The sequence below is a fragment of the Scyliorhinus canicula genome, chromosome 7, assembly GCF_902713615.1.
Source record: "Scyliorhinus canicula chromosome 7, sScyCan1.1, whole genome shotgun sequence".
Taxonomy (NCBI): Eukaryota; Metazoa; Chordata; class Chondrichthyes; order Carcharhiniformes; family Scyliorhinidae; genus Scyliorhinus; species Scyliorhinus canicula.
The window spans coordinates 103610560-103638080 of NC_052152.1; the positions used below are offsets into that span (position 1 = coordinate 103610560).

Genomic DNA, 27521 nt, shown 5'->3' on the forward strand with positions numbered 1-27521 from the left:
ATGACGTCATCCGCGCATGCGTGGGTTGGAGTCGTCCAATCCGCGCTTGCGCGGCTGACGTCATCGTGCGCGTCAGCCGCCGTGACACTTGGCGCGCGGGCTTAGCGTGCTTCGCGGGGCACGTTACAAACGGCGAGCGCCGATTCTCCCAGCGGCCAGCCGTGAATCTCGCCGCGCCGGTTTGGGGGGGTGGGAGAATCGCGTGCGGGTGCCGAGGCGGCTTGGCGGGACTCACCATTGTACATTCATACAAGCAGATGGGCTTCTGTAAGTCTAATATTGCCTTCTTGCTTTTGTATTCAATGCTTCTAGGTTAATTTGTTTCTTTTCATTGTGTATAAAAGGAAAAACTCTAATAAAAATGTTCAAAAATATTTTGAAACTAAAAAAAAAACTTCTAGGTTAAAAAGCAAAAAAGTAATTTGCTTTTTTTCTGTCTTACGAATCCACTTACCAAAGGTTTTAATGGTACTCCATACCATTTAAGATACATTTTCTTTTCCTATTGTTATATTCCAAACATTTTACTTAATATTTTCCTACATTAAACTGCATTTCCTACTTATCAGCCTACCTTGCTAATCTATCTATCCTCTCCGCTTGTCTGTCACTATATCCCAATCCTCCTTAATTAAGTGAATATTTTTATTCAAGGATTATCATTTTACATTCAACCACAAGACACAAATCTCCAAAATTTAGTACAGTACAATGATTATTATTCCACATATACATACAGAGAAAGCTAGCAAATAGTCATACAAATGGTTCAGATTATCGATCATCGTAAGTATTGTTGTCGGTATCTCCTTTTGCACGGAAATGAAAGGAAACCAGAAAGAATGGAGGATCTCAGGATAACAGGGATGATGGTACAATGTATCATTGCTAAGGTGCATTCATGTGGGGATATAGCTCAGTGGTGGAGCACTTGACTGCAGATAAAGAGTCCCTGGTTCGAATCAAGGTGCCCCCTTTGCTGTTAGCACTTCTACCTCATAGCGCCACGGGCCCGGGATCAATTCCAATCTCAGGTGACTGTGTAGAGTGTGCACTTTCTCCCCCGGTCTGTGTGGGTTTCCTCCAGGTGCTCTGGTTTCCTCCCACAGTCCAAAGATTTGCAGTTTAGGTGAACTGAACATGCTAAATTGCCCCTTAGTGTCCAAACGATTAGGTGGGGTTACAGGGCTAGAGCGGGGATTGGGCCTACGTAAGGTCCATTACGGGATAAATTAAAGGCTGAGCTGGAGAGAATGACAGCTTTAGGCGTAATTAAGCACATAAAGGAATCTACAGACTGGATAAACTTCCTGGTCTGTGTCAAGAAGCATAATGGAGACCGACAAATCTGTACGGACCCTAAAAATTTGAATCTTGATATTAAAAGGGAACATTACCCTATACCAAAAAGGGAGGAGATAACGCGCGAGATGGCAGGAGCAACCTGTTTCAGTAAATTAGACATGTCACAAGGCTTCTGGCAACTTAAACTAGATAAAGAAAGCACTAAATTATGAAAGTTCAACACACCCGTTGGAAGATATTGCTTCTGAAGAATGCCATTTGGCATAATTGCTGCTTCAGAAATTTTTCATCGTGCCATGGAGCACATAGTTGAAAGGATTCCAGGAATCTGAGTTTATGTGGATGACATAATCAACACGGGAAGAACAATAGATGGTTTCTCAGGGTCCTGAAGAGTATCAAGTAGAACGGTCTGAAGTCGAACAGGGCAAAATGTCAAATCGGTCTGCACAGCAACACCTTCCTGGGAGACAAGCTCTCCGTACAAGGCGTTCAAGACAAAATAAAAGCAATTCTGCAGATGCCACGTCCCACTGATAAAAAAGGCATATTAAGAATGCTAGGGATGACTCATTTTGTGGGCAAATCCATTCCCAATCTTGCGGCTAAAACTGCACATCTTATGGAGACTATAAAGAAAGATGCAACATTCCAGTGGTCGAAGAATGGCAGGCATTGCAAGTTTCATGGACAACAGCGCCAGTCCTGACTTTTTTTCGACCCAGCAAAGCATACGAAAATCTTAATTGACTCATCAAAGGATGGTTTGGGAGCAGTCCTATAACAGGATCTGGAAGGAAACAAGCTTCCAGTATCATATGCATCCAGATCAATGTCTGACACTGAACGCAGGTATGCACAAATTGAAACGAATGCCTCGAGCTGATTAATGGGCTAGCAAAGTTCCATGATTATGTGTATGATCTTTCAACGTTTGTAGTGGAGACTGACAACAGGCCATTGGTCGCCATCATTAAAAACAAAAACTTAACAAGATGTCCCCGAGGATTCAGCAAATGATCATGAAGTTGCAACAGTATGACTTCGAACTGATTTATACCCCGGGAAAGCATCTCAATGTGCTGATACACTACGTAGAGCATCCGGCAATGAGGAAACGCTTCAGTTGGATGAATACGTGCAGGTCCATGTAAACCTTGTAACTGAATCTCTGCCAGTATCTGACAATAAGTCAAAAATAATTTAAAAAGAAACCATGAAGGATGGCCCAAAGGATCCTGCTCAAGTTTTTACAATGCACGAGCAGAGTTAAGTGATATGAATGGATTATTGCTGCGGAATCAACGGATTGTGATTCCACAGTTACTACGGTCATTGAGCCTTATGAAGCTCCGTGAAGGGCAGTTGGGGATGGAAAAGGTCACATGTAGAGCCAGCGAGGCAGTTAATTGACCAGGGATAAACCATGACATTGCATTGATAACTGCGAAACCTGCCAGGAATTTCAGCGCCGGCAGAGCAAGGAGCCGATGCAGTTGGGCGAGATAGTCACAACTCCATGGCAGAAGTTTAGAACATAGAACATAGAACAGTACAGCACAGAACAGGCCCTTTGGCCCTCAATGTTGTGCCGAGCCATGATCACCCTACTCAAACCCACGTATCCACCCTATACCCGTAACCCAACAACCATTAACCTTACTAACCTTACTTTTTTTAGGACACTACGGGCAATTTAGCATGGCCAATCCACCTAACCCGCACATCTTTGGACTGTGGGAGGAAACCGGAGCACCCGGAGGAAACCCACGCACACAGGGGGAGGACGTGCCGACTCCACACAGACAGTGACCCAGCCGGGAATCGAACCTGGGACCCTGGAGCTGTGAAGCATTTATGCTAACCACCATGCTACCCTGCTGCATGGATCTCTTCCACTTGAATGGAAGGAGTACCTTCTGGTCATAGACAGTTTCTCTAACTTTCCAGAGATAGCACAGCTGTCAAATTCTAGGGCCAGATGTGTCATTAAGAAAGTCAAAGTGTTGCGGGCTTTGTGTGGGCGGGTAAAACCCCGCAAGTGAAAAAAGTGCTGTTTGGGGGGGGGGGTTGGCACTGCCAAACTTTTGCAATTACGACTGGGCGGCTAACATAGCTATGATTAGGAAGTGGATAATGGGGGAGGGGTCGGTGTGGGAGCAGATGGAGGCGGTGTCATGTAAAGACACAAGTTTGGGAGCACTGGTAACGGCACCTCTTCCGTTCTCGCCGGCCCGATACTCCACAAGTCCGGTGGTGGTGGCGGCTCTGAGGATCTGGGGGCAGTGGAGGAGATATAAGAGAGTGAAGGGAGCCTGATTTATAATAACCATCGGTTTGTACCGGGATAGGCTGGACGGTGGGTTCTGGAGATGGCAAAAGGCAGGAATTAGGAGGATGGGGGAATCTATTTACAGACGGGAGCTTCCCCAGCTTGAAAGCCTAGGAGGATAAATTTGAATTGCCAGCAGGGAATGGGTTTAGGGATTTGCAGGTGCAAGACTTCTTGAGAAAGCAGGTTCCGACCTTCCTGCTGCTGCCGGGATACAGGACAGAGTAATCTCCAATACCTGGGTGGGAGAAGGGAAGGTATGAGATATTTACCAGGAACTTTTGGATGTGGAGGAAACTACGGTGGAGGAGCTTAAGGGCAAGTGGGAGGATGAGCTAGGGGGAAGAGATACAGACGGGTCTGTGGGCAGTGAGCTAGGGGGAAGAGATACAGACGGGTCTGTGGGCAGATGCCCTAAGCAGGGTTAATACATCTCCTCATGTGCCAGGCTTAGCCTGATACAATTTAAGGTAGTCCACCGGGCACACATGACAGTGGCTCGGATGAGCAAGTTTTTTGGGGTAGAGGACCGGTGTGCGAGTTGCGCGGGAGGTCCAGCAAATCATGTCCACATGTTTTGGGCATGCCCGAAGCTTTGGGGGTTTTGGCAGCGTTTCGCGTTACCCAAAACATGGGTGGTGCCGAGCCCGGAGGTGGCGATCTTTGGAATGTCGGAAGAGCCGGGAGTTCAAGGGGCGAAAGAGGCTGACGTCTTGGCCTTTTCCTCCCTGATAGCCCAGAGACGGATCTTATTAATATGGAGGGACTCGAAGCCCCTGAGTGTAGAGACCTGGGTTAGTGACATGGCTGGGTTTCTCAGCCTCGAGAAAATAAAGTTCACCTTAAGAGGGTCAATGTTAGGGTTCTCCCGGAGGTGGCAGCCGTTCATCAACTTTCTTGGGGAAAATTAAAATGTCAGCAGAAGCAGAATTCCAAAGCGGGGGGGTGGGGGGGAGATTGGGCTGGGGGGGGGGGGGGGGGGGGGGGGGGGGGGGAGAATGTTTATTATATCATATTTATGTCATTGTTATTATTATAAAAACTTGAAAATAGCTTCATAAAAATATATGTTTTTAAAAGAATGTCAAAGTGATTTTTGCACACCATAGCATTCCGAATGTGATCATGAGTGACAATGGTCCCTGTTTTGAGTGGGCATAATTTGCACGGCAGCATGATTTCCAACATATTACCTCCAGTTCTCTCTACCCTCAGTCAAACGGCAAGGCGGAGAAGCGCGTTCATATCATTAAACAGCTCCTGAAAAAGCAGTAGATAGCCGGGATGACACCTATCTCGTGCTCTTAAGCTACCATTCGGCACCACTAATCAATTGACTCTCGCCAGCTCAGGTGCTGATGAACAGGCAACTGAGAACAACCTTGCCCTATATTCCTCAAGAATCAGTGATCTATATGTCAGAGAAACAGCTGATCTCTCCAAAAACGAGGCAGAAGGGATTCTACGATGGATCCACAAAAAGACTCCGATCTTTGCAGCCAGAGGACACGGTTAGATGGGAAGATTCCAAAGGAAACGGAAGGTCTAAGCAGGCAAAGGTACTGCAACAAGCAGATCCAAACTTGTATCTCATCATTACAGATGAAGGTGCTGTCTTACAAAGGAACAGAAGAGCTCAACTCAAAGTTCAGCAACCTTTTGCAATGCAACCACCAGAAGAAGCATGCAACAGCCCTAAAACAGCTGAAGAACGTACAGCGCAGAATACGGAACAACTACAACAAGATAAAGACAGCACGATACATGAAGAACAACAAACACCATCAACAAACACGAAGGAAAATTAAGTAACTTCGCAAGTATAACAGATGACAGATGGCTCTGTGCTCATATATCATACTTTTGATCCTGGTACAGTGTAATAACACAAAATCAGGGGTATTAACACAATGGGACAAGTTCAGGATTATTGATGAACTGCAGGATAAAATAAACACCCACAGAGCTTGGAAAGGCAAAAGTCATGACAGGATCGCCGAGCAACATCCAGGATCCATCCAGAGTTTCTCCCAATCCTCTGCACCTCCATCATATTGTAGTCCCAGATCCCGGATATGAAGAAAACTAGGCCCTGGCAGATGGCGAAGACCAGTCGCGCCTGGCCACCTCCAGCCCTTCTCAACAAATACAGAAGGCAAGACAACCTAAGACTTGTGGTCGGAATCCTCGATCGACCCCAGGCCTTGAAGACTGGATATAACATGCTCCATCGAACTCGAAACTTCAAAATGAAGATTATGAAAGCATGGCAACTCGTTCACAAATTTGGCCGGGAATTCATTCCTAGCTCCCCTCGGAAGACTTGGGTACAGAGTCCAGCCCCCATCTCACTGAATAAACCAGGATGTTCGACATACCATGCAGGAGGATTTCCAATGACTGAAGTAACTTTGCAAGTATAATAGATGACAAATGTCTCTGTGCTCATATATTACCAAGACTGATAGGATTCCCTTCTCCACTTCATCCATTCCCTTTAGGATATCTCGCAGTTCATCAATGTGAGCACCAATAATCTGTGCCGGGGAGTTGAGACTGTCGTCCACAATTTCACTCATGATGGCAGCCATCATAGCATTGCTGAAGCGTAGGCCCATCACCAGCAAAACTGCCACCGTGAACTTGGCCCAATCTGGCCATCTGCAACTGCTTCAATCAAACAAAGATTTTCTTGACTTAACTCAGCTCCCCATCGCCAACATTTAGCCAGGATCTTCCAGGAACATAGTAGAGGACATATGCACCAGGTTCAAATAATTATGTGTTGTGCAAGAGGATAAAAAAAGGATTAAAAGACAAGTAGAGCCAGAACTCGCGAAAACATAACCGCTCCCGCGCTTACATCATGTGACCCCCCTTCTCAGCAAATTTTTATATGGTTATATTCATTCCAAAATGTGCACAGTTTACACAAAATATTGAACTGACACCAGCAAGGATTCGTGTGGAACACCTCACACTGCACCACCCTACACCAACAAACTTTCTTTTACCTTCTCTCTGCTTTCTGACTCCCCATCCACAATCCCTTAAATTTTGCGTGACATTATTTGAACCACAAGTCTCTTGCGTGCTGCTGTAGGAAATGCTTTTGAAAATCCATGAAAACCACAACTGCTTTTCAATGGTTTCATAAGGTTTGTCAAGCTTGAGATCCCTTCAGAATCTATACGGCCCAATCTTGATTAAAGTAAGTTCCTTAAAGGCAGTGCTTAGTAACTTCAATCCTTATGACAGAATGGTAGCTTACATTTCATAGAATTTACAATGCAGAAGGAGGCCATTCGGCCCATCGAGTCTGCACCGGCTCTTGGAAAGAGCACCCTACCCAAGGTCAACACCTCCACCCTAGCCCCATAACCCAGTAACCCCACCCAACACTAAGGGCAATTTACCATGGCCAATCCACCTAACCTGCACATCTTTGGACTGTAGGAGGAAACCGGAGCACCCGGAGGAAACCCACACACACATGGGGAGGATGTGCAGACTCTGCACAGACAGTGACCCAAGCCAGAATCGAACCTGGGACCCTGGAGCTGTGAAGCGATTGTGCTATCCACAATGCTACCATGCTGCCCAAACTTCCAAATAGACAAATGACCAAGAGTTGGTGTTTTACATCCAGATACTAAAGTAAGTCTACTGGCCAATAATTCACTTTCTCATTCAGTATCTTTCTTGTAGCGTAGGATCACATTTGCCATCTTCCAGTTCTCTTGGACACATTTCCTATTCAGAGGGTTTCGGAAATTATAGTTAAGTGTTCATATTCCTTCTTCCCTGTTAGTTCTGGATGTAAAACACCAACTCTTGGTCATTTGTCTATTTGGAAGTTTGAATAGGCTCTTTAGGTCCATCTCCCCTTGTCTTATATTGGAGATTCTCCCATTAAAATACCAACTTTCCTGTGAATACCAATGCCAAATACTCATCTCTCATCTCGTACTTATAGCATTACTTAACTCCACTCCACTAAATGCTCACCTTCCACATCCTTATCCTTACTTGATTATGCTTACGACTAACACACCACCACATGGAAACTTTTACGTTACATTTTATGCTTCTTTTTTAAAATATTTTTATTCAGAAATTTTTTTTCATTATACATAAACAAGATCAATACAACGCTTTATGCTTCTTGTTCATTGTCTCTCACACTTCCCTTTTGAATTTGTGTGATATTCCTGTCTTTTCCTTGATTTTTTTCTGCGTTAAATAAACTATCAAATTTAGTCTCATCTCCCTATTCGTTCATAGAAGCCTAGTTTAATTATCTCCTGTTTAATTATTTCATACGGCTGATCTGCAGAGTTAACGGCCAATTATCTCTTCCATTTAATTTGGAGTTCCCTTTTCTCTCACTACTGTACTGCTATTCCTTATCCTCAAATTATTGCTGTTCTCTTCTACTCTTGCACTGAACCTAATTATACTGTGCTGCCCCAAATGCTTCCCCTACCGATAGGGCACCCATTGGCTTGCTACCAAAACCAATCCAAGTCGTGTTTCATTCCATGTAAAAGTAGCAATATCTTGACTAAATCTGCGCAGAACACAAAAGAAAATCCTCCCCTTTCTTAATAACAGTACATATCCTATCCCACTCTGCCATTGGAGATTTGCTGACTTTTTCAATTGCATCTTACATTACGAGAAGATAGCTTCTTCAAAACTAATATTGCCTTCTTGCTTTTGCATTTACAGCCGCTAGATACAAAATCAAAGGTGGAATTGGTCTTTCGTCTGATCTACAAAGCCCCAAATGGCGGCATGGTAGCACAATGGTTATCACAGTTGCTTCACAGCTCCAGGGTCCCAGGTTCGATTCCCGGCTTGGATCACTGTCTGTGCGGAGTCTGCACGTTCTCCTGTGTCTGCGCGGGTTTCCTCCGGGTGCTCCAGTTTCCTCCCACAGTCCAAAGATGTGCAGCTGAGGTGGATTGGCCATGATAAATTGCCCTCCAGTGTCCAAAAAGATTATGTGGGGTTACTGGGTTACGGGGATACGGTGGAGGTGTGCGCTTAAGTAGGGTGCTTACTCCAAGAGCCAGTGCAGACTCGATGGGCCGAATGGCCTCCTTCTGCACTGTAAATTCTATGATCTATACCAAGGTTTTACAGTTAGCACACACCCCATTTATTGGTCCATACATTTCACCTCCTGTTTCCTGTCAATAGTTTTTGGGTTCACCAGGTTAAAGTCCAACAGGTTTGTTTCGAATCACTAGCTTTCAGAGCGGTTTCCTAAGACTTCACAGAATCCTAGAATTTATAATGCAGAAGGCGGCCACTCGGCCCATCAAGTCTGCATGGCCAATCCACCTAACCTGCACATCTTTGGACTGTGGGAGGAAACTGGAGCACCGGAGAAAAACCAAGCATACACGGGGACAACGTGCAGACTCCGCAAAGACAGTGACCCAAACCGGGAATCGAACCTTGAACCCTGGAGCTGTGAAGCAACTGTGCTAATCACTATGCTACCGTGCCAACTTCGTCCTGTGCCCGTTTTTCTGTGCAAAGGAGAAGCAAAGCCCATCAATTTATACATCGTATCGTCAATTTGCACAGAGGATCATCGTACGGTGAACATTTGACAGGTCTATTTTTTTTGTCATCTCAAACAGACCCTAAAATAAAAAAGGCGGCTGCCAAAATCAGGCATGAGGCCCTCAATACTCACAAGCAAAGGACCCAATTCCGGTTGAAGGACCCCTTTTCACAATTATTTAAGGGACAGGTCAAGCACTTGGGCTGCCTCACTTGCGGATTATTTCAAACTATTCTTCCTGTAGAGCAACTTCAATCAAGCCTCAGGCTTACAGGCAGGCCGGCATCATCAAATTGTTATCCCAGGGTCTCAGTAATAGAAATATATTCCAGTTTCTGCACTTACATTCCCTTTTTAATGAAAATGAGGGATGTTTTGGAAAACTATTAAAATTCACAACTGCAACTTTCCTCACACTGAAGAAAAATTAAGACTGATTTAAATAACTTCAGAATGGCCAGTTTGAAATTCCATTGATGGGTTGGAGGAAATATTTAGCTGTAACCATACAAGACATTTTTACAGTAGTGAAATGGCAAATCGACATGCAAAAAACATATGATAGACAGCACTTTAAAACAAATACCATCCAAGGGTAAAGAGAAATTAAATTTGATTATGATGTTGACCATAGTTCCCTGGAAGTTGTGCTTAGCTATTATAAATCACAGGTGTGATTTCCAGAAAGCAGGTAACTAATCACTTCCATAAATCTTCAGCATAATCACTACTGCCTATTCCTGAAGTTATTGATTGAGTACTGGTATACCCAGTACTGTAATGCTCACAGTGTTGGAAACTCGCAAAGCCGATCATGGCCGGAATTCTCTGCCAGGAAACTCACGGGTGGGAGTGTGCTGCCACTGGGACAAGAGAATCCCAATGGCCAGAGAATTCCAGCCATTGGGATTCTCTAATCCCACTGGCAGCACAGTCCCGCCCGCGAGTTTCCTGGCGGCGTGGGGTAGTTCAATGGGATATACCCATTGTCAAGTGGTGGAAAGAAAGAGTCCCGCTGCCAGTGAATGGCACCCCGCCAGTAAACACATGGCTGGGGGACCGGAGAATCTCGTCCCATATCACAAGATGAGAAAGACAGCACATTGACAAAAAAAGGTTAGACAATTTATGCTTAAAGTTCTGTCAAATATTCTTAATTTGTACCTAAATATACAAACCAATGTAAATATTAAATGCTTTTTTTCATGTTATGATGATCACTTCCATATGGACAATATGGACAAGCGGTTCAAGAAGGCAGCTCACCACCACCTTCTAAAGGGCAACTAAAGATGGGCAATAAATGCTGGCCTAATCAGCAATGCCCATATCCAGTAAAAAATAAATTGTTAAAAAACATATTCTTTATTCTCTCACACAAGACCAAAATGGTTTAAACACAACATACAATTCAAAAATGCTCAGTTTGGAAATGAGAAATACATATGTCAAAATATAATTTTTACGAATCAATATTATACTTACTCTTGTAGTGTCTCTACGCCTTTTTCTTTGTACTGCAACTCCTCTTTCATCTGTGCTAACTCCCTTTTCAATCTGGAAACCTAGTAATAAAGCAAGTCACTTCCAATAAATGCAGCCAGGTCCAAGTATCTAATAGTAACTAGACATTTTAATTCAGATTATCGGAATTAAATGTAATCCGTCAGACTGCCGGGCCGATCGTGCCAATTGTTCCAGTGGATTGCCTGGCATTTAGTCACATTTAGTGTGATTTAGTGCATCAACGTAGTTTTGATTCCTCTCTCGTTATAGCAGCCAAAATCGAGCAGCAAAACACCTCCTTTGCCATCATTTAAGAAGTAAAGTTAGGCATTGGGACTCAGTGAAATCCACATTTTTAAATGCTTCTATTTGATCCTAATTCCATAAATTAAAGCACAGTAAGAAGTCTTACAACACCTGAGGAAGGAGCAGTGCTCCGAAAGCTAGTGTTTGAAACAAACATGTTGGACTTTTAACCTGGTGTTGTAAGACTTCTTACTGTGCTCACCCCAGTCCAATGCCGGCATCTCCACACCATAAATTAAAGAGTTTCTGCCAACACAGAGGCCAGCAGACTTCAAGCTGAAGATTGGGAGTGGCAAAATAGTATAGCCACTGGTACATGGCCCACTTCACTACCAACAATCAGTTAATATTACAAACAGTAGGCATTGTTTCTTTTCTCATAGAATTTACAGTGCAGAAGGAATCCATCGAGTCAACACCGGCCCTTGGAAAGAGCACCCCACTTCCAACCTAACCCAGAAACCCCAGCTAACCTTTTTTGGACACTAAGGGCAATTTAGCATGGCCAATCCACCTAACCTGCACATCTTTGGACTGTGGGAGGAAACCGGAGCACCCGGAGGAAACCCACGCAGACACGGGGAGAACGTGCAGAGTCTGCACAGACAGTGACCCGAGCCGGGAATCGAACCTGGGACCCTGCCTGTGTTTTAATTAAAAGAATAATGGGTATGATCGACCAGCTGCGCTGCACTCGAGTGAGAGAGCAACGCGGTCGATAGATCCCGGGAAACTCTTCTCGCAGACTTCTCGGCAGCCTTTTTGCCTCGCGGGATATACTCAAGTTGTGTGAGGTGTCGGAATCGGAATTCCGCCCAAAAGGGGCATAACCAAATGGGGCACATCTAAGTAGGGTTTAAACCTACTTAGGCGAGCGTACGCGGGATCTACCGACGTCCGATCTACCAGCCTCCCCAGTGAGACCGCAGCCAGACGATATTCAGCAGTGGTCCACACAAACGTGGTGGTCTCCCAGGCCATCGGAGGCCCCTGGGTGATCAGGAATAGTGCAGGGTGACCCCCTGGTCCTCCCCGTGGAACCCTGCAGCCCTGACACTGCCAAGGTACCTGGGTGGCACTGCCAAGCTGACAGGAGCACCTCCAGGGTGCCAGGTTGACAATGAAAGTGTGCCCTGGTGCCAGGATGGGACCGCCAAGGGTCAGAGGCCGAAAGGGGCCATGCCCATGAAAGGAGGGTGGAGGTGCAGGGCAGATTAAGTTGGGCCCTCTGGGAGGTTGAGAGGGTGAGGGGTGGCAGTCCTGGAGGAGGGAGTCTGTAAGGGGGATTTGGGGTAGTGCCCATGTGTGTGGGGGCGACAATGCCCATGGGACACACCTAGACATACCCTGGGTGTTCGGATGTTGGCTGCTGCATGTGTGGTGTTGCCTCCCGCAGTGTTCAGGCACAGTGTCCAGGCATCATGGGGTGATTGGGTTACTGGCAATGACTCTCACATGTTACTTGGCCCGCCCACCAACGGGGATCCACTTGGGTTGTGTGAAATGCTCACTTAGCCACAATTGCCAATTCCCTATTAGCAATAGCCTTCAGCCGCATGGCCAGAGGCCTCAGCAGTCATTGGGGTTATGGGTGGTCAGTGGGGCATACAGGCAGGGGCAAGGGTTGCCCCAGGAATCAGGAACACACGATCCAGGGGTTGGCATGGTGGTGCCATGTGTGGTTGCCCGCCGGATGCAACCCCCCCACCCCCACAGCAGACATCGCTGCGGAGGATCCCCTAGTCAGGGTTCCCCCACCGAGCACTGGGGCAGCAAATCCAATGTCCCCGGGCTCTTTGCCTGTTAGCAAAGATGGCTACTCCCCTCCTCAGCTCCCTATTGAAGCCCTCCCGCCAGGTTCACGTTTTTCAAAAGGAGTACTAATTGGTATCAGCGTGACCACTTGCTGGGGAGGCCGCTGAATGACAGGAGGCTGTTGGATAAGGGGTGGCTCTCGTTAATTGTATGGAAATAAAGGTTTAAGTGGTGATAATTGGTTCCTCGCCACGCTACGGCGAGGTCCCGATTTCACCGACGGAAGTAGGCTGATTTCGTTGCAAGCTGTCTGGCGTGGTTCTTGTTTGTGGCCTCTCCCTCTATTCACCGGCCTTGTTTCGCTTCAGCGAGAGCACAAGCCTGGAGAATCACGCCCTAAGTGTGTGTTAAACTGGTGAGAACCTCCCCAGGACCCAAAAAAGTGACTAAGCGTCATTGAATAGCGTTGGGGAACACGCCAGCAGAGCCGACGGGAAACTCCCTGATAAACCCGCCACAAATTAACTTAGAAATTTTTCCGTTAAATTCCCACCAATGTGTCAGTGATTGTAACGGAAGCAAAAATTACAATAAGAATCCAGAAAAGTCAAGCCAGAATCATAACTCAGCTGGCAACTTGAACAACAGGCAGTGAAAATGTCCCATAAGATTTATAGCTTCCGGGGGCTTCGGCCAATATGATTGGATTTGGAATAAAAAGGCACATGATTCCCTCTGCAATTATATATTACAAGCAATTACAGATGTTCCTCGCCATAAGAATACTTCACATCTGTCTGAGTATAATTCAGAGACAGTGGGCTGGATTCTCCAATTTGGAGACTATGTCCCCGGGGCGGCGTGGGAACGGGCAGGAAACCTGCTGCAAAATGGCCACCGATTCCCCGTTTTGCTGAGGGCTAGCAGGAAGGCTGTCAAGAGCACCTGGCTCTAGCTGCTGATACGGTCTGGAGAATTGCCCTGTCCGTGGCCGCACATGCGCAAGGAGGCGGCCCTCCTCTGACTGTGGCGGTGCTGGACTGAGTCCGCAGCCGCTACGCTGAGTTCCCAACAGGTGAGACCACATGCGACCCACGCCGTCGGGAACGCAGCCAGTTGGGGGTGAAGCATAGGGGGGGGGGGGAGCGGGCCTCAGGCCATTGGATATGAGGCGCGCGTACTCAGAGTACGCCGCTTTGGAGGGGGCGAAGCTTCGCAAAGCAGCACCACCCCCCGATTCTGTCGGGAATGTGGATTCTCCGGCCCGTCACCGAACGCAATTTCGGCATCGGCGACCAGAATCCAGCCCAGTATCTTAGAATATATTAATTAGCCAACCAATTCGAGACAAGTTGCTCGAGCTGGAGCACTGAATTTGGAATAGTGCTAGCTTAAACTTGAGCTGCTGTGTCGAATATTGCCGTTAAAGTTTGGCAAAATGATTCCTTTTCATGCAACCTTGGATTGCGAAAATGAGAATTTTTATTCCCTCAGTGCCAATCTCAGAAATCCCATCACTGGAGGCATGGGATTGGTAGATTTATAGAATGACAAGACAGAAGGAGGGCCTTTCAGTGCACTGAATTTCATCAGCCACTTGAAATGGTTGTTTCAGCAACCTATCCGCATCCTCTTCAAGGCTGTTATTATCCTTATCATGGATTATGGGCAGCACGGTAGCACAGTGGTTAGCACAGTTGCTTCACAGCTCCAGGGTCCCAGGTTCGATTCCCGGCGTGGGGCACTGTCCGTGTGGAGTCTGCATGTTCTCCCCGTGTCTGCGTGGGTTTTCTCCGGGTGCTCCGGATTCCTCCCACAGTCCAAAAATGTGCAGGTTAGGTGGATTGGCCATGCCAAATTGCCCTTAGTGTCCAAAAGGATTAGGTGGGGTTTCTGGGTTATGGGGTTAGGTTGGATGTCGGCTAAAATGGGGTGCTCTTTCCAAGGGCCAGTACCCACTCGTTGGACCAAATGGCCTCCTTCGGCACTGTAAATTCTATGATGATTCTATAACATTCCTAGTTTTGTGTCATCTTCAAACTTTGAAATTGTCCAGGGTCCCTGGTTCGATTCCCCGCTGGGTCACTGTCTGTGTGGAGTCTGCACATTCTCCCCGTGTCTGCATGCGTTTCCTCCGGGTGCTCCGGTGTCCTTCCACAGTCCAAAGATGTGAGGGTTAGGTGGATTGGCCATTCTAAATTACCCTTACTGTCCAAAAAGGTTAGGTGGGGTTACTGGTTACAGGGATAGGGTGGAGGCCTGGGGCTTGGGTGGGTGCTCTTTCCAAGGTCCGGTGCAGACTCGATGGGCTGAATGGGCCTCCTTCTGCACTGTAAATTCTATGACGTATTGAAATCTGATCAATAGAAATATCAAAAAGTGCACTGATCCCAAAATACTCCCTGAGAAAAACCATCATATAATTCCCACACGTTTGAAAAATAATTCTTCACTTCAACCTCTGCTTTCAGTTCCTTAGCGAATCAATTCCACGGTGACCCCCAAATCTCCTGGACCAACCCCTGAAGCCTCATTTCATAATGCAACAAGGTTATATTTGGAATTAGTCTGCACCATGAACGTTTCAGCATTTTGTTAAATCTTTCACCCCGTTCTCTTCTATGGTACATTTTATTTCTTTGAATTCAGGGCGTGCAGAACAAAGCCATTTGGCCCACCATACTGGTGTTGGGTCTTTAAATGAACTATCTTATATAGCCCATAGTTTTCTTTAGTTCTGCAAATTCTTCCTCAAGTATTTGTCCAATTCCCTTTCAAAAGTTCCGGATAAATCTGCTTCCACAATCCTTTCGAGCTATGGATTCCAGATCATCATAACCATCCTCATCACACCATTGATTCTTTCATGACTTTTTAAAAAACTGTCCCTTGGTTACTATCCACCCTGCGGGTGGGGGTTCTTTCTCCATCTCCACCCTATCAAGACCTTTCATATTTCCGATCGTCTGTATGAAATTCCCTCTTAACATCTCTACTCCAAGGACAGCAATACCAACTTCCCTTTGAAGATCCATAGGGACTCGAAACATTGGCCGCGATCAAACGGCCCGCTGCACCCGAAAAGTAGTGCGCCACGGCACAGCGTGGTCGATAGAAGCTGGGAGATCCCGGAATCTCTTGGCTCGCAACGCCTCGTGAGATCTAACGTAATCTCGCGAGACGTTGCGATGTGAATGCCGCCCATTGTGGGCAGATTCACTTTTAGGTAAAGCTGCATATTAAAGCGAGACAACTAGTCTCACTTTACTGTGCAGATTCCCGGATACCCGAGGCATTGGGATCTACCCCCTTTGCCTCGGAGACTTCGGGCAAACGGCGTTCAAACAGAGACTAGATGGAAAGGCACTCGTGGGGATTCCCATAGGATTAGAGGCCCCCAAGTGCATACCCTCTGGACAGGGTGCCACTCGGGCACCACCGACCGGGCACCCAGGCAGTGCCAACTAGGTACTGGCACTGTCAAGATGCCATGCTGGCATTTTTTGCGCGGTAGTGATCAGGCCGGGATCACACCCATAGTGCATTGGTGCTTGGGTGGGGTGGGGGGGGGGGGGGGGGGGGGGGGGGGGGGGTCAGGGATCACATTGGGACTCCAGAGATCGGGACGCCATTTCCGCCACATTCAGGAGTCCCGGCGAGTGGACCTCCTTAGTGCATAAAATGGGGCTCTGTGCGTTCCCAGCTGAGGCCCCCTATCTAATGCAGTGGCGTTTTATAGCATTGTGTTTCTCAGCGTTGTGAGTGCCAGGAAACACACAACTAAACTCACTCACAATGAGTTCCGGTTCCCATTTAGTTAAATCCCACCCATTAATTCAATTTTTCTCTCTACAGAATCTGCCAGACTTGCTGAGTCTTTCCCGTATTTTCTGTTTCTCATGCCCCAACTTCCCTCATGTCTCCACTTAATGGGAGTTCCCTCATTCGTGGCATGCTCACCGTGACCTCTAACCTGCGGTGCCCAGAACGGAACTCCTGGTTCTTTGGAATTCAATCACTCCAGGTCGACACATATTTGTTTATCATCCACACCTTTCTTACAAATAGTCTCATCTAGGTAATTAATGCCATGGGAAAGAAAAAAGCTCAGTTTTAAATCTGTCACAATCCATTGCTCACTAGTTCAGATAGAATTAACATGAGTTACTATTTAGTAATGAAACTTCTGCCTCAATTCTATAACCTCTCATTTCAGTACTAATGATTTGCAAAGAACGTCCTTAAAAAATTCAAGAAAAGAAACCTAATATCATCACTCTTGTCCACCTCATGGAAAGGTACCAAACAAACATATTAGAAGCGGGCCGGACGGCACAGTGGTCAGCACTGCTGCATCACGACGCCAAGGACTCGGGTTCGATCCCAGCCCCGGGTCACTGTCCAAGTGGAGGTTACACATTTCCCCCGCGTCTGCATGGGTCTCGCCCTCACAACCCAAAAAGATGTGCAGGACAGGTGGATTGCCTACCCTGAATTTGCCCCTTAATTGGAAAAAACAATAATTGGGTACTCTAAATTTATTTATTTTTTAAAGAAAGTGAAGCGGGCTGCCTTTTACAAACCCATCTTCTGTTCCCCTGCTTGCCCCATTACCACCTCCACTACTACCATGTGCCTTTGTCCCTTTTGCCATTTAAAAAAAAATAATTTTGAGTCCCCAATTTTTTTTTCCCCAATTAAGGGGCAATTTAGCGTGGCCAATCCACCAACCTGCACATCTTTTGTGTTATGGGAGTGAGACGCACGCAAACACGGGGAGAATGTGCAAAATCCACACGGACAGTGACCCGGGGACGAGATCGAATCTGGTTCGTCAGCATCGTGAGGCAGGAGTGATAACCACTAGGCCACTTTGCTGCCACTTCCCTTTTCCCCATTTAGTCATTTCTGTCTTCCACTCGATCAGACATCTTCCCTTTTGCTTTACCTTTCACTCTCCCTTTTCCCAACCCCTGTTTGTGCTGAAAGGTTCTCCATCTCTGTCATCATCAAGTTCTGATGAAGGGTCATCAACCTGAAATGTTAACTTTTTTTCTCTCTTCACAGTTGCTGCCTGACTTACTGAGCCTTTCCACATTTTGTTTCTTTTATTTCAGATTTCCAACATCTCCAGCATTTTGCTTTTGCTTTACAAACCCAGCTCAGTTTTGATTTATTGCTATTATTTCCACTCGTTATTCTGGACTAATTTCTTTGGTTGCAAGTCCCAGTAACGCCTATGCTAGAAAAATGTCACTTCAGCGACTTGTAATTCTTCTCAACTCTTGAAATATTGTGAAACAGGAAGTGAGATTCCAGCCTGACTCTTTGCAGTATTTACTCAACATATTGCTTTGAAAATTATATACAATGATAAAACTTCAACAATCCAGCCCAAGAGGTCAGCTTGCTCAAGCCTAATCCAGGTCAGTTTTCTGCGACAGCCCACAGTCAGATTCAGAACTTCACTTACCCCCTCTCTTCGGCTTGCGATTTCAGCTTTAATCTGGTCAGGATCGTACTTTGTATTGGAGGATGAACCCGAATATGCTGTAAAAACAAAAATCAGGAATATCAAACAGTTAACAGAAAAGTTTCCAGCTCCAGAAAAAGCTAAATAATCAAAGCAGCAATGGCGGGTGGGGGTGGGGAAGGAAAGCCGCCTACAAAGGTTTCCAGAACTTTCAAGAAGGCAGTTCCCCCATCAGCCTCTCAGCATGACAAATGGCAGCCATGCTAGTGATGCCCAAATCCCCAAAATGAATTAGAAATAGCATTTCACCAGTTCAGTTCCGGTTACATGCCAGCGGTAAAGGCAGTACAGCATTTTAGTGCACGGATTCTCATGCAAGTTAAGAAAGAATGTTAAATGAGGTCAAGGGCTTCCTCAAAGCAAGTAAGAAGGACATTTCAGAACAGCAGGCAGATAAGCATTGGCTATTGTCCCACAACTGGCACTGGTAAAATGCCCAGGAGCACCTTGGCTTTCTTTATTCGAGTATTGCTGAAAAAAAGAGACATGGCAAAGTTTTGCATCTTGCACTCCTCAGGACACTTTGCAAGAATATCAATATGAGGGAAAGTGGCGTGATGAGTGCAAGACAAAAAGCTTTGACATGTTTCTTTATTTCAGTAACACTAAATTCTGTATGACCAAATGACTACTTTCTATATTCCTGGGCAGCTAACTACAAAAGTCTACAAACCAGTCAGTTGCACATAACAGCATCAACAAAATAGATCCATTTTAGCAGGAGTAAAACAGGAATGAACCACCTGAAAGAAAATGGTTTGGAAAGAAAAGCCTGTGTTATAAAACGATGGGAAGATTAGATTGCGTTTCAGGTCAGAGAAGGCAGGGTGGTGGTCACAATCTCAAAGCAAGGTAAAAGTCACAATAAGTAGAATTTCAGGACACGGTGGCTCCTTTCCAAGAGAATAGTGGAGCTGCGGCTGCTGGCTCGTGTGATGCCTGTCAATTTGCCGATTCCTTCCAACCATCAAGAGTGGATTCTGGCTGGGTATTGAATGTACGTGGATGTTTGCACATTTTTGCCTTTTTCGCTTTCTTTCTGTTGATGTCTGTAACTGTTTACAAAGCCAAAAACTACCTCAATAAAATTGTTTATTAAAAAAAAGAGTGGATTCTGGCTGGAGGCTAAGTTATTACTGCATGATATTAAATCAGGACCATGGTGGTGTATTGGAATAGTTTTGCTCACCTAAGAGGATCAGAGAGGAATCTGTCAGGTTTCCTACTGCAAACCCCCCCCCCCCCCCCCCACACACACACTGGCCTGGATGCTTTGTTTCTCCCAGGTAATTCGATAGTACTGGGTGGGGTGGGGAGTCTGTATTGTGCTGCACAAAGTATTGTTGTGCTGTATGCAGGACAGGCTGCATAGCGTGGCCTTTTTATGTCCAGTATTGTTTGCATGTTCGCTGCCATCTACTTCTGACTCATTGCCAGAGCACTCTGTGTGGTATTGGAGGGCATGGCGAGGCGGGGAGGAAATAGACATCTTACATATGAGGAGACACGGAGATGGTGCTACATGATGCACCTTCAAAACAAACATTTTTCAGCTGCTGTGGCAAAACTAGAGCAATAAGTCCAAGTTGGTTTCTTTCTGAAGCCAGAGAGAAAAGAGAGCGAAGAAATGAGAAATGAAATGAAAATCGCTTATTGTCACAAGTAGGCTTCAAATGAAGTTACTGTGAAAAGCCCCTAGACGCCACATTCCAGCGCCTGTTCGAGGAGGCTGGTACGGGAATTGAACCGTGCTGCTGGCCTGCCTTCTTCTGCTTTAAAAGCCAGCTATTTAGCAGAAAAGGGAAAGAGAGAGAAATTTTAAGGCAAAGCCACTGTGCTGTGCTCGTGTTGCATGCCGAATACCTCTACATTCCTGGTGAATTAAGTGATCAGAAAAGGACTTCCACCAGCCGGGTGTGTAGAGCAGCCTCAGTATTGACTTTAGCAAGTGCAGTGCGCCAATGGGTTACAGGATGGAAAACACTTTGTGAAACAAAGGGCCACGCGTTGTTGGCATCACAATTTCAACATTGTTACCTTTTTAATGTTAATCTGAACTTGCTCAACTTGAGTCATATTTCTGTCTATGTACACCAGACCTCAACATTCCAGCCAACTGCTAGTTGCAACTGGGATGAGTAATTCCAATTCCCAGCAGCTCCCCAGAGTAAAATAACAAGTTAAGGAATGGCAACAGATAAGACTCAGCACTTGAGAGGGTGGGGGGATAAAAAAAAGAGGGAGTATACCTATTTTCCAAACAGCAGTCCATTAATTAAAGTTCAAACTCCAAAGTATGAGTTGTTTTGAATTCACGTGTAAACCATATTACTGTCTTAAAGTTTGAAAAAATTGTATCTGCTTTGGACTTTGGTCACATGTGAAATCGATTTGAATTGCTGCAAAAACAAAATGTCAGTATTAGCTGCAGGTTCCCACTGACCACCTGCTCGGGTCTGAAGAAATTTATCACAGGTACTTACAGCTGACATAAGAGATGCTGTCATTCTCGCACAGCTCATGTAGCTGCTGATACTCCTCCTGAGCAAGCTCCAAACGTTGCTTTTTCACCAAGTAGATCTCTTTCTTGGCATTAAGAGCCTCCTGGGCCACCACCAAATATTCCTTCAGCATGCGCTCCTGCTCCCGTCGCCATTGCGCCCTGGGGTCCTCGATCTGGGTGACCTCTACGTTAATGAGAAATTTGTCAGTACAGGAATCATGTTACATTTACAGTAACAACTCATCATTGTGATATTTGCTCCCCCTCGTTCAGGGCTGTGTTTCACCACACAATCCTGTCAATAATTGATTAGTCAGTAGCAAGTCATTTACAAAGGGAAGCATTGATCATTTAAGATTGTCTACTTTTAGTCATCTCACATATTTCACAGATGATGGGCTTTAAATAGCACACATACGACTCAATGTTGTTGCCGATGGATAAATGTTTAAAGAAATTGGCCTGCATACATTAATAAATCTAGCTTCCTTGTACACTCCAGTCCTGTGCACAAACTAATCATTGCTCATTCCTTCATCATCACTGGGTCCAAAAGCTGGAACTCCCTGCATAACAGCACTGTGGGAGTACCATCACCACACAAACTGCAACAGTTCACCACTTTCTGGAGGGCAATTAGGGATGGGCAATAAATACCAGTCTTGCCAGTGGCACCTACACCCCAAACATTCATTAGAAAAGAATCCAGTTACAGGTCAATAAATCAGACAAGCACGCTCCTCGTCCTCATAATACCATAACTAGAATGAGCATCAACAATTGTTAATCTTACAATACTTCCAACAGCATATGTAAAACTAGACATAACCAATTGTATTTCAGTTGTATAAAATTATAGATTAAATATATTTAAGGAAGGTAATTTTCTCTGAGGTCAGCCTATAATCTAACCATTCTCCTGCCAGTTGACTATTTAACTCGTTGTCTCCCCAACAAAAAATAGATATACACCACACCACGTTTGCCAATATAATTGCTCCAGACTTGAATTATTCTCTTGTGCAATTTCTGTCCCACATCTTGATGCTGCCAGATCTAGTGTCTGTGCTAGATCAGGACAATAAATGGAGCCCGAGGATCTTGTTCATTTGTTCTTGCAACAAACTCAAAAATAGCCAAAAGTTGATCGCAATCACTTAACAAAGAACAAAGAAAATTACAGCACAGGAACAGGCCCTTCGGCCCTCCCAGCCTGCGCCGATCCAGATCCTTTATCTAAACCTGTCTCCTATTTTCCAAAGTCTACTTCCCTCTGTAAAGGTACCTGTAACGGTACCTTTCACTTTCAATGAAGGATTGATACCTGACAGTAACAAGACTTGGGGCAAGGATGGGTGCCAGGTTGAGGCTTAGTTTGTGCACATAGCAGAGTCAGACATAGAGCAGTTAAAGAAAAGAATGCAAGAAACTCGGGCACTGTGGCCTGCTGTGCCATTTTCAAGGTAGCAGTCACAGAGAGAAATAATGAGGTTTTGCTTTCAGCTCAGACGAGGATTAAAATATCTAATAGAAGTTCTGTACAAGGGTCATTTGGACTCAAAATTCTGTTTCTCTCTCCAGAGATGCTGCCAGACCTGCTGAGTTTATCCAGCATTTTCTGTCTCTTCAAAATTCTATTGGTGTACAAATTACTCAAGACCTCTTAGGTGGGGGGGCGGGTTACATGGCTGGTGGGTGGTGGAAATGGAACTCACAGTATAGAGAGGTTGTGGCGAAGAGAATAAATACTTTTAAGGAAAAGCTAAATAAGAACACAAAAGAAAGGTTCAGATAAGAGGCTCATGCCAAGCATGAACACCAGTTCAGACCTATTGTGAATTCCTTGCTACAATCCACATACATTGGATTCCATTAGTTAAATGGATTCATTTCAGCACAGTTGGTAGTCTGGGAATTCTAAGCTTGCATCTCTATCCATGTGTGTTACATTTTGTTACGTCAGCCCTGAAATGTGGCAAGTTAGTCGGGAAGACGAAGTATGGAGGATGGTGAAAGAAAGTCACAATTTAAGCCCAGGACGCTCAACTGCCCAGCAAGGTTCACTGTGCTTTTGGTCGGGTGGAGAGGGAAAGAGAGTTACTCGAGGCAAGTTCACGTCTAAACTTAAGGTTCTCCGTCACTATGTTCAAGGATATGTCATAGGTCTGTGAGAAACTACCAATTGCGCTGACTTGTGAATCTTTGCCGGGTAGTAAGGGCGCGATTCCCCCAGCCGAGGGTTGGAGAATCGGCGCCATTTGTGCTGATCCGTTTGGCGCAGCGCCGGTCGCCGATTCTCCGGCCCGGATGGGCCGAGCGGCCGCACGGAAACGCAGAGTCCCGCCGGTGCTGTTCCCCCCTGGTCACTGCCGGCGGGAACTCTGCACGAAGGGTCGGAGGGCGGCCTGTGGGACAGGGAAAAGTGCTCTTTCATCGGGAGGGCCTCCGATGGGGTCTGGCCCGAGATCGGGGCTCACCAATCGGCGGGCAAGCCTCTCCCCACACCGGGCCTACTCTGTTCCGCTTCTAGCCCCAGAACCCCCGTGCGATGTTGCGTAGGGGCCGGAGCGTTCCCCGAGTCTATCGTGCATGCATCGGTTGGCGCTTCGCCACTGCGCATGCACGGGTTGGCACCGCACCCAGTCCGCGCCAGGATGTAAGGCTGTGGGGGCCAGAATCTGTACTGCCCGCGCCCATTTTGCGCCGTCGTGAAACGTGACAGCATTCACGACGGCGAAAATACTTAGTCTCCATTTTGGAGAATCGCGCCCTACGTGTTTTGTTCAGCACAATTAGCAAACATCAGAAGTGGAGAAAAACCAACTGATCGGTTCCAGTACATAGATAGACCAGACTCAGAAATAGTATTAAAATGTTCTTCACCCCAACGATGTTTTGTCCCTCATCTTATTTAACGACGGACATTAATCACAAGACCGCAATCCTTTACAAAGTATAAAAGTTACGTTTGTGGCACGAGGATATCCTTCTCAAGGGGATTATATGGAGCTTGTACAAGACATTTTCGTCATGTGCTATCATTACAGTCCACACTGAACCTTGAAGCCTGCCTGCTTGTACTTTCACATCAGAAAGCCTAGTCAGCTCTATTCTCAGCGTGTTTAACAAAGCACAGTGCAATGGCATACCATTGACATTCTTGTTGGACCTCAAGTTTAGAGCCACAATTTGTTCAAACTTGATTTGCTGATGCAGAAGGCAACTTTTCTTTTGCCTGGTAATGGCAGGCAAAACGTACTGGGGATGGAAGGGGAGGGTTTTATTCTTCTATGAGTTCCCAGTCATGAAATCACCTTCTAACTTAAAAAATGTCCAGCTCAGGTAAAGAGCAGAGGTGGGGATCGTAACTAGTTGGATAGCTCTATCAAAGAGTTAGCATGAGCAGATTGGGCGGAATGGTCTCCTTTAGTGCTGTATCATGCTTCCTGATTGAAGTGAATGGAGGGGAGGAATAATATTACACAGTGCCTGATCTGACTGCAGTAAATACAGAAGATTCAGGAATGATCGAATTCAGGTATTTAGGATGATTAAAAGATTTGATAATTGTAGATAGAGAGAAACTATCTCCTCTGGCGTGAGAGTCCAGAACAAAGGAATCCAGTGTCAGGAAGCAGTCCTTCACGCAAAGCACAGTGGAAATCTGAAACTCTCTCCCTCAAAAAAGCTGCTCATGTTGGGGGTTGGTTGAAAATTTCAAAATTGAGATGGATAAAATTTTGTTAGGCAAGGGTGTCAACCAAGGAGGGCAGATAGCCTCCCCGAACAGGCGCCAGAATGTGGTGGCTAGGGGCTTTTCACAGTAACTTCATTTGAAGCCTACTCATGAGAGTAAGCAATTTTCATTTTCACTTTTCACTTTCACATTAGTCATGGTCCAATTGAATGGGAGAACAGGATTGAAGTGCAGAAAGAACCTAATCTTGTTCCTACATTCTCATGTTCCCAATATCTGAACACAAAGACAGAAATGAAATGAAGAAGATTTAAACAAAGGGATGAATTTGGAACAAATGTCATGAAGTTCTTCAGTTGGCTGAACAAGTGAGGACAAAATCCTACCATAGCAGTTTGAGAATTTCAATGCTCTTTCAAAAGTCGCGAAATGGAATGCTGGCATCAGAAAAGGAACAAGAAGCTATTCTATTGTCGTTAAAAACCCAACTGGTTCACAAATGTCCTTTAGGGAAGGAAACCTGGCATCCTTCCACTCCCACACCACTGTGGTTAACTCTTAATCCACTTAGTTAACCATCCACTGAACACTATGGATGGGGCAACAAGTGCCACCCATGCTTGCATACCCACATATATCAATGAATAAAAGAAAATGGTTTATGTTGAACAAGGATTTTCCACTCAAAGCCCGAGCAATAACCAAGGATGTCTTCCCACATCATTCAATATCAGCCTCCAGAACCTGTAAGGAAAGTACATGACAAGTGCCTTCTATTGGCTGAAACAAGCCACTCCATCACAACACTTTCCATTCAATCCTTGACTCTTTAGTTGGAGATCTGCAGTAACCAAATCAAATTTGGGCATAAGAGTGAAGATATTGCCCATATAGAGAAATCCGAATCAACAAAATAGAAAATTCGCGGCATGGTGGTTAGCACTGCTGCCTCACGGGGCCGAGGACCCGGATTCAATCCCAGTCCCTGGTCACTGTCCGTGTGGAGTTTACACATGTGCAGGGTAGGTGAATTGGACACGCTAAATTGCCCCTTATTTGGAAAAAAAAGAATTGGGATACTCTAAAATAGAAAATAATTTACCTGCTTATTTAAAAGACACATTTCTGGGACTTCCAGTGATGGGAATGTGCAGGGAGGATGCATGAGAGGTGGCTCTCCTCCTGGAAACGTACACTTTTAGTCCAAAAATCGACTACTAATCCCTGGGGGGAAAAAACCCCACCTTCCTCCAATACCACTACAATGAACAAGGCATGCCAGGGAGCCGGAAAGATAGTAGAGGCAGTAAAGGTCTAGAGAGGAAAAGTGAGGCAATGGCGGACATATGGGGTGAAGAGGATGCGGCCACACCCAAATAATGTCAGCCACCAGACCATATGCCAGACTATCCCCCTCTGAAAAATGAATGGAGGGACTTCCTAGCACATGAACTCCAAGGGCCCAAAGATGCCATTAATCTCAAAATGATGGCACGGTGAAAGTGGCAGCAGCGGATGCGCTGGCCCCTTCAAGCAGTGCTAGAAAAGCTGGAGACACAAGAACCGACGATCAGAGAGCTGGAGAAGGCCACGGACAACCAGTGTGACCAGATCGCCTGACTGGAGATGGAGATGGCAAGGATGGTGGCGACGCAAAGTATGCTTAGCGGAAGGTCGATGACCAAGAGAACCGATTGCGCCACCAAAGCTTTCGTATTGTGGGCCTACTGGAGGGTACCGAAGGAGGAACCCTGTGGAGTACATGGCACAGAGGCTGGGCTAGAGGGGAAAACTCCCCAAGCCCCCAGAAGTAGACAGAGCCCACAGGTCACTCCGGACAAAGCCCAAGGCAGGGGAGAAGCCGCAAGCCATCACTGCAAAACTACACCGGTACCAAGACCGGGAAAAGATTTTCAACTGGGCAAGACACACACATTCCTGTAAATGGGAGGGACACTCAATCCGGGTATACCAGGACTTTGGGGCAGACATGGCCAAGCACTGGGACACAGTCACGGCAGCCCTCTAATAATAATACTCTTTATTATTGTCACAAGTAGGCTTACATTAACACTGTAATGAAGTTACTGTGAAAATCCCCTAGTCGCCACATTCCGGTGCCTGTTCGGGTACAACGAGGGAGAATTCAGGATGTCCAATTTACCTCACAGCACGTCTTTCAGGACTTGTGGGAGGAAACCAGAGCATCCGGAGGAAACCACTCAGACACGGGGAGACTCCGCACAGACAGCGATCCAAACGGGAATCGAACCTGGGACCCTGATGCTGTGAAGCAACAGTGTTAACACTGTGCTACCATGCCACCCATACAACAACAATGTGCAGTTTAGGATGCTGTACCCTGCCAAACTCTGAGTGATATTCCAGGGTAGGGAGTACTACTTCACTGGGCCAGCAGAAGCAGATGAATTCATGCACATGCACGGGGTGGGAAGGCAACAACACCAGCAGTGAACCAGTCCTCATCTCTCATTGATTAAAATAAAGAGTGACTATCTGTGCGGGACTGATCTGCCTCGCCTTCAATTGGATGATGAATCTCAGAAACTAGGGGGCGAGAGCTGTAAATCGCAATAGGGTGACGCAGGGGAAGGAGAAACGCAATGGTTGATAATGTAGAGGAATCCCGGGGGGCCACCACGTTAGCGGGTGAGCTAGCAAAGGGAAGTGCGAGCGAGGGGAGAACCACGCACAACTCCCGACGGGGAGATTGCAGAGCAGTAGGGGAGAGAAAACTTAAATGGGGAGAAAATAGGGAGGGGAAAACAGAGGGGGGACAGCTGGGGGTGGGGAGATGAAGGCTGGCTACGACAAATGGTAACAAGGGCACCAAAAGCAGTCATTTTGGAGGGCCGCCAAACAGAAGGTGTACACAATGATGGTGGCCATCTTGGTTGGCCCCTAGACAAAGGGAAACCCTGGAGTGCAGTGGCACAGTCACAAGGTCAGTTTGGTTGACCCTTGTTTGTATATGGTTAAAAAACC

The 27521-nt window shown here is 46.1% G+C and overlaps 1 protein-coding gene across 2 annotated transcripts in view; it reads right to left on the reverse strand.

Annotated features, from left to right (window-relative positions):
• Positions 1 to 27521, reverse strand: part of wwc3 (WWC family member 3) — a 241309-nt gene that overhangs the window by 87361 nt on the left and 126427 nt on the right. For both annotated transcript variants that reach the window (XM_038802573.1, XM_038802572.1), the window contains exons 3-5: positions 20799 to 21002; positions 18256 to 18332; positions 10701 to 10780 (exon numbers count right to left, since the gene is read on the reverse strand). In XM_038802573.1, coding sequence (XP_038658501.1) covers positions 10701 to 10780; positions 18256 to 18332; positions 20799 to 21002 — 361 coding nt within the window. The remainder of the gene's footprint in view (positions 1 to 10700; positions 10781 to 18255; positions 18333 to 20798; positions 21003 to 27521) is intronic.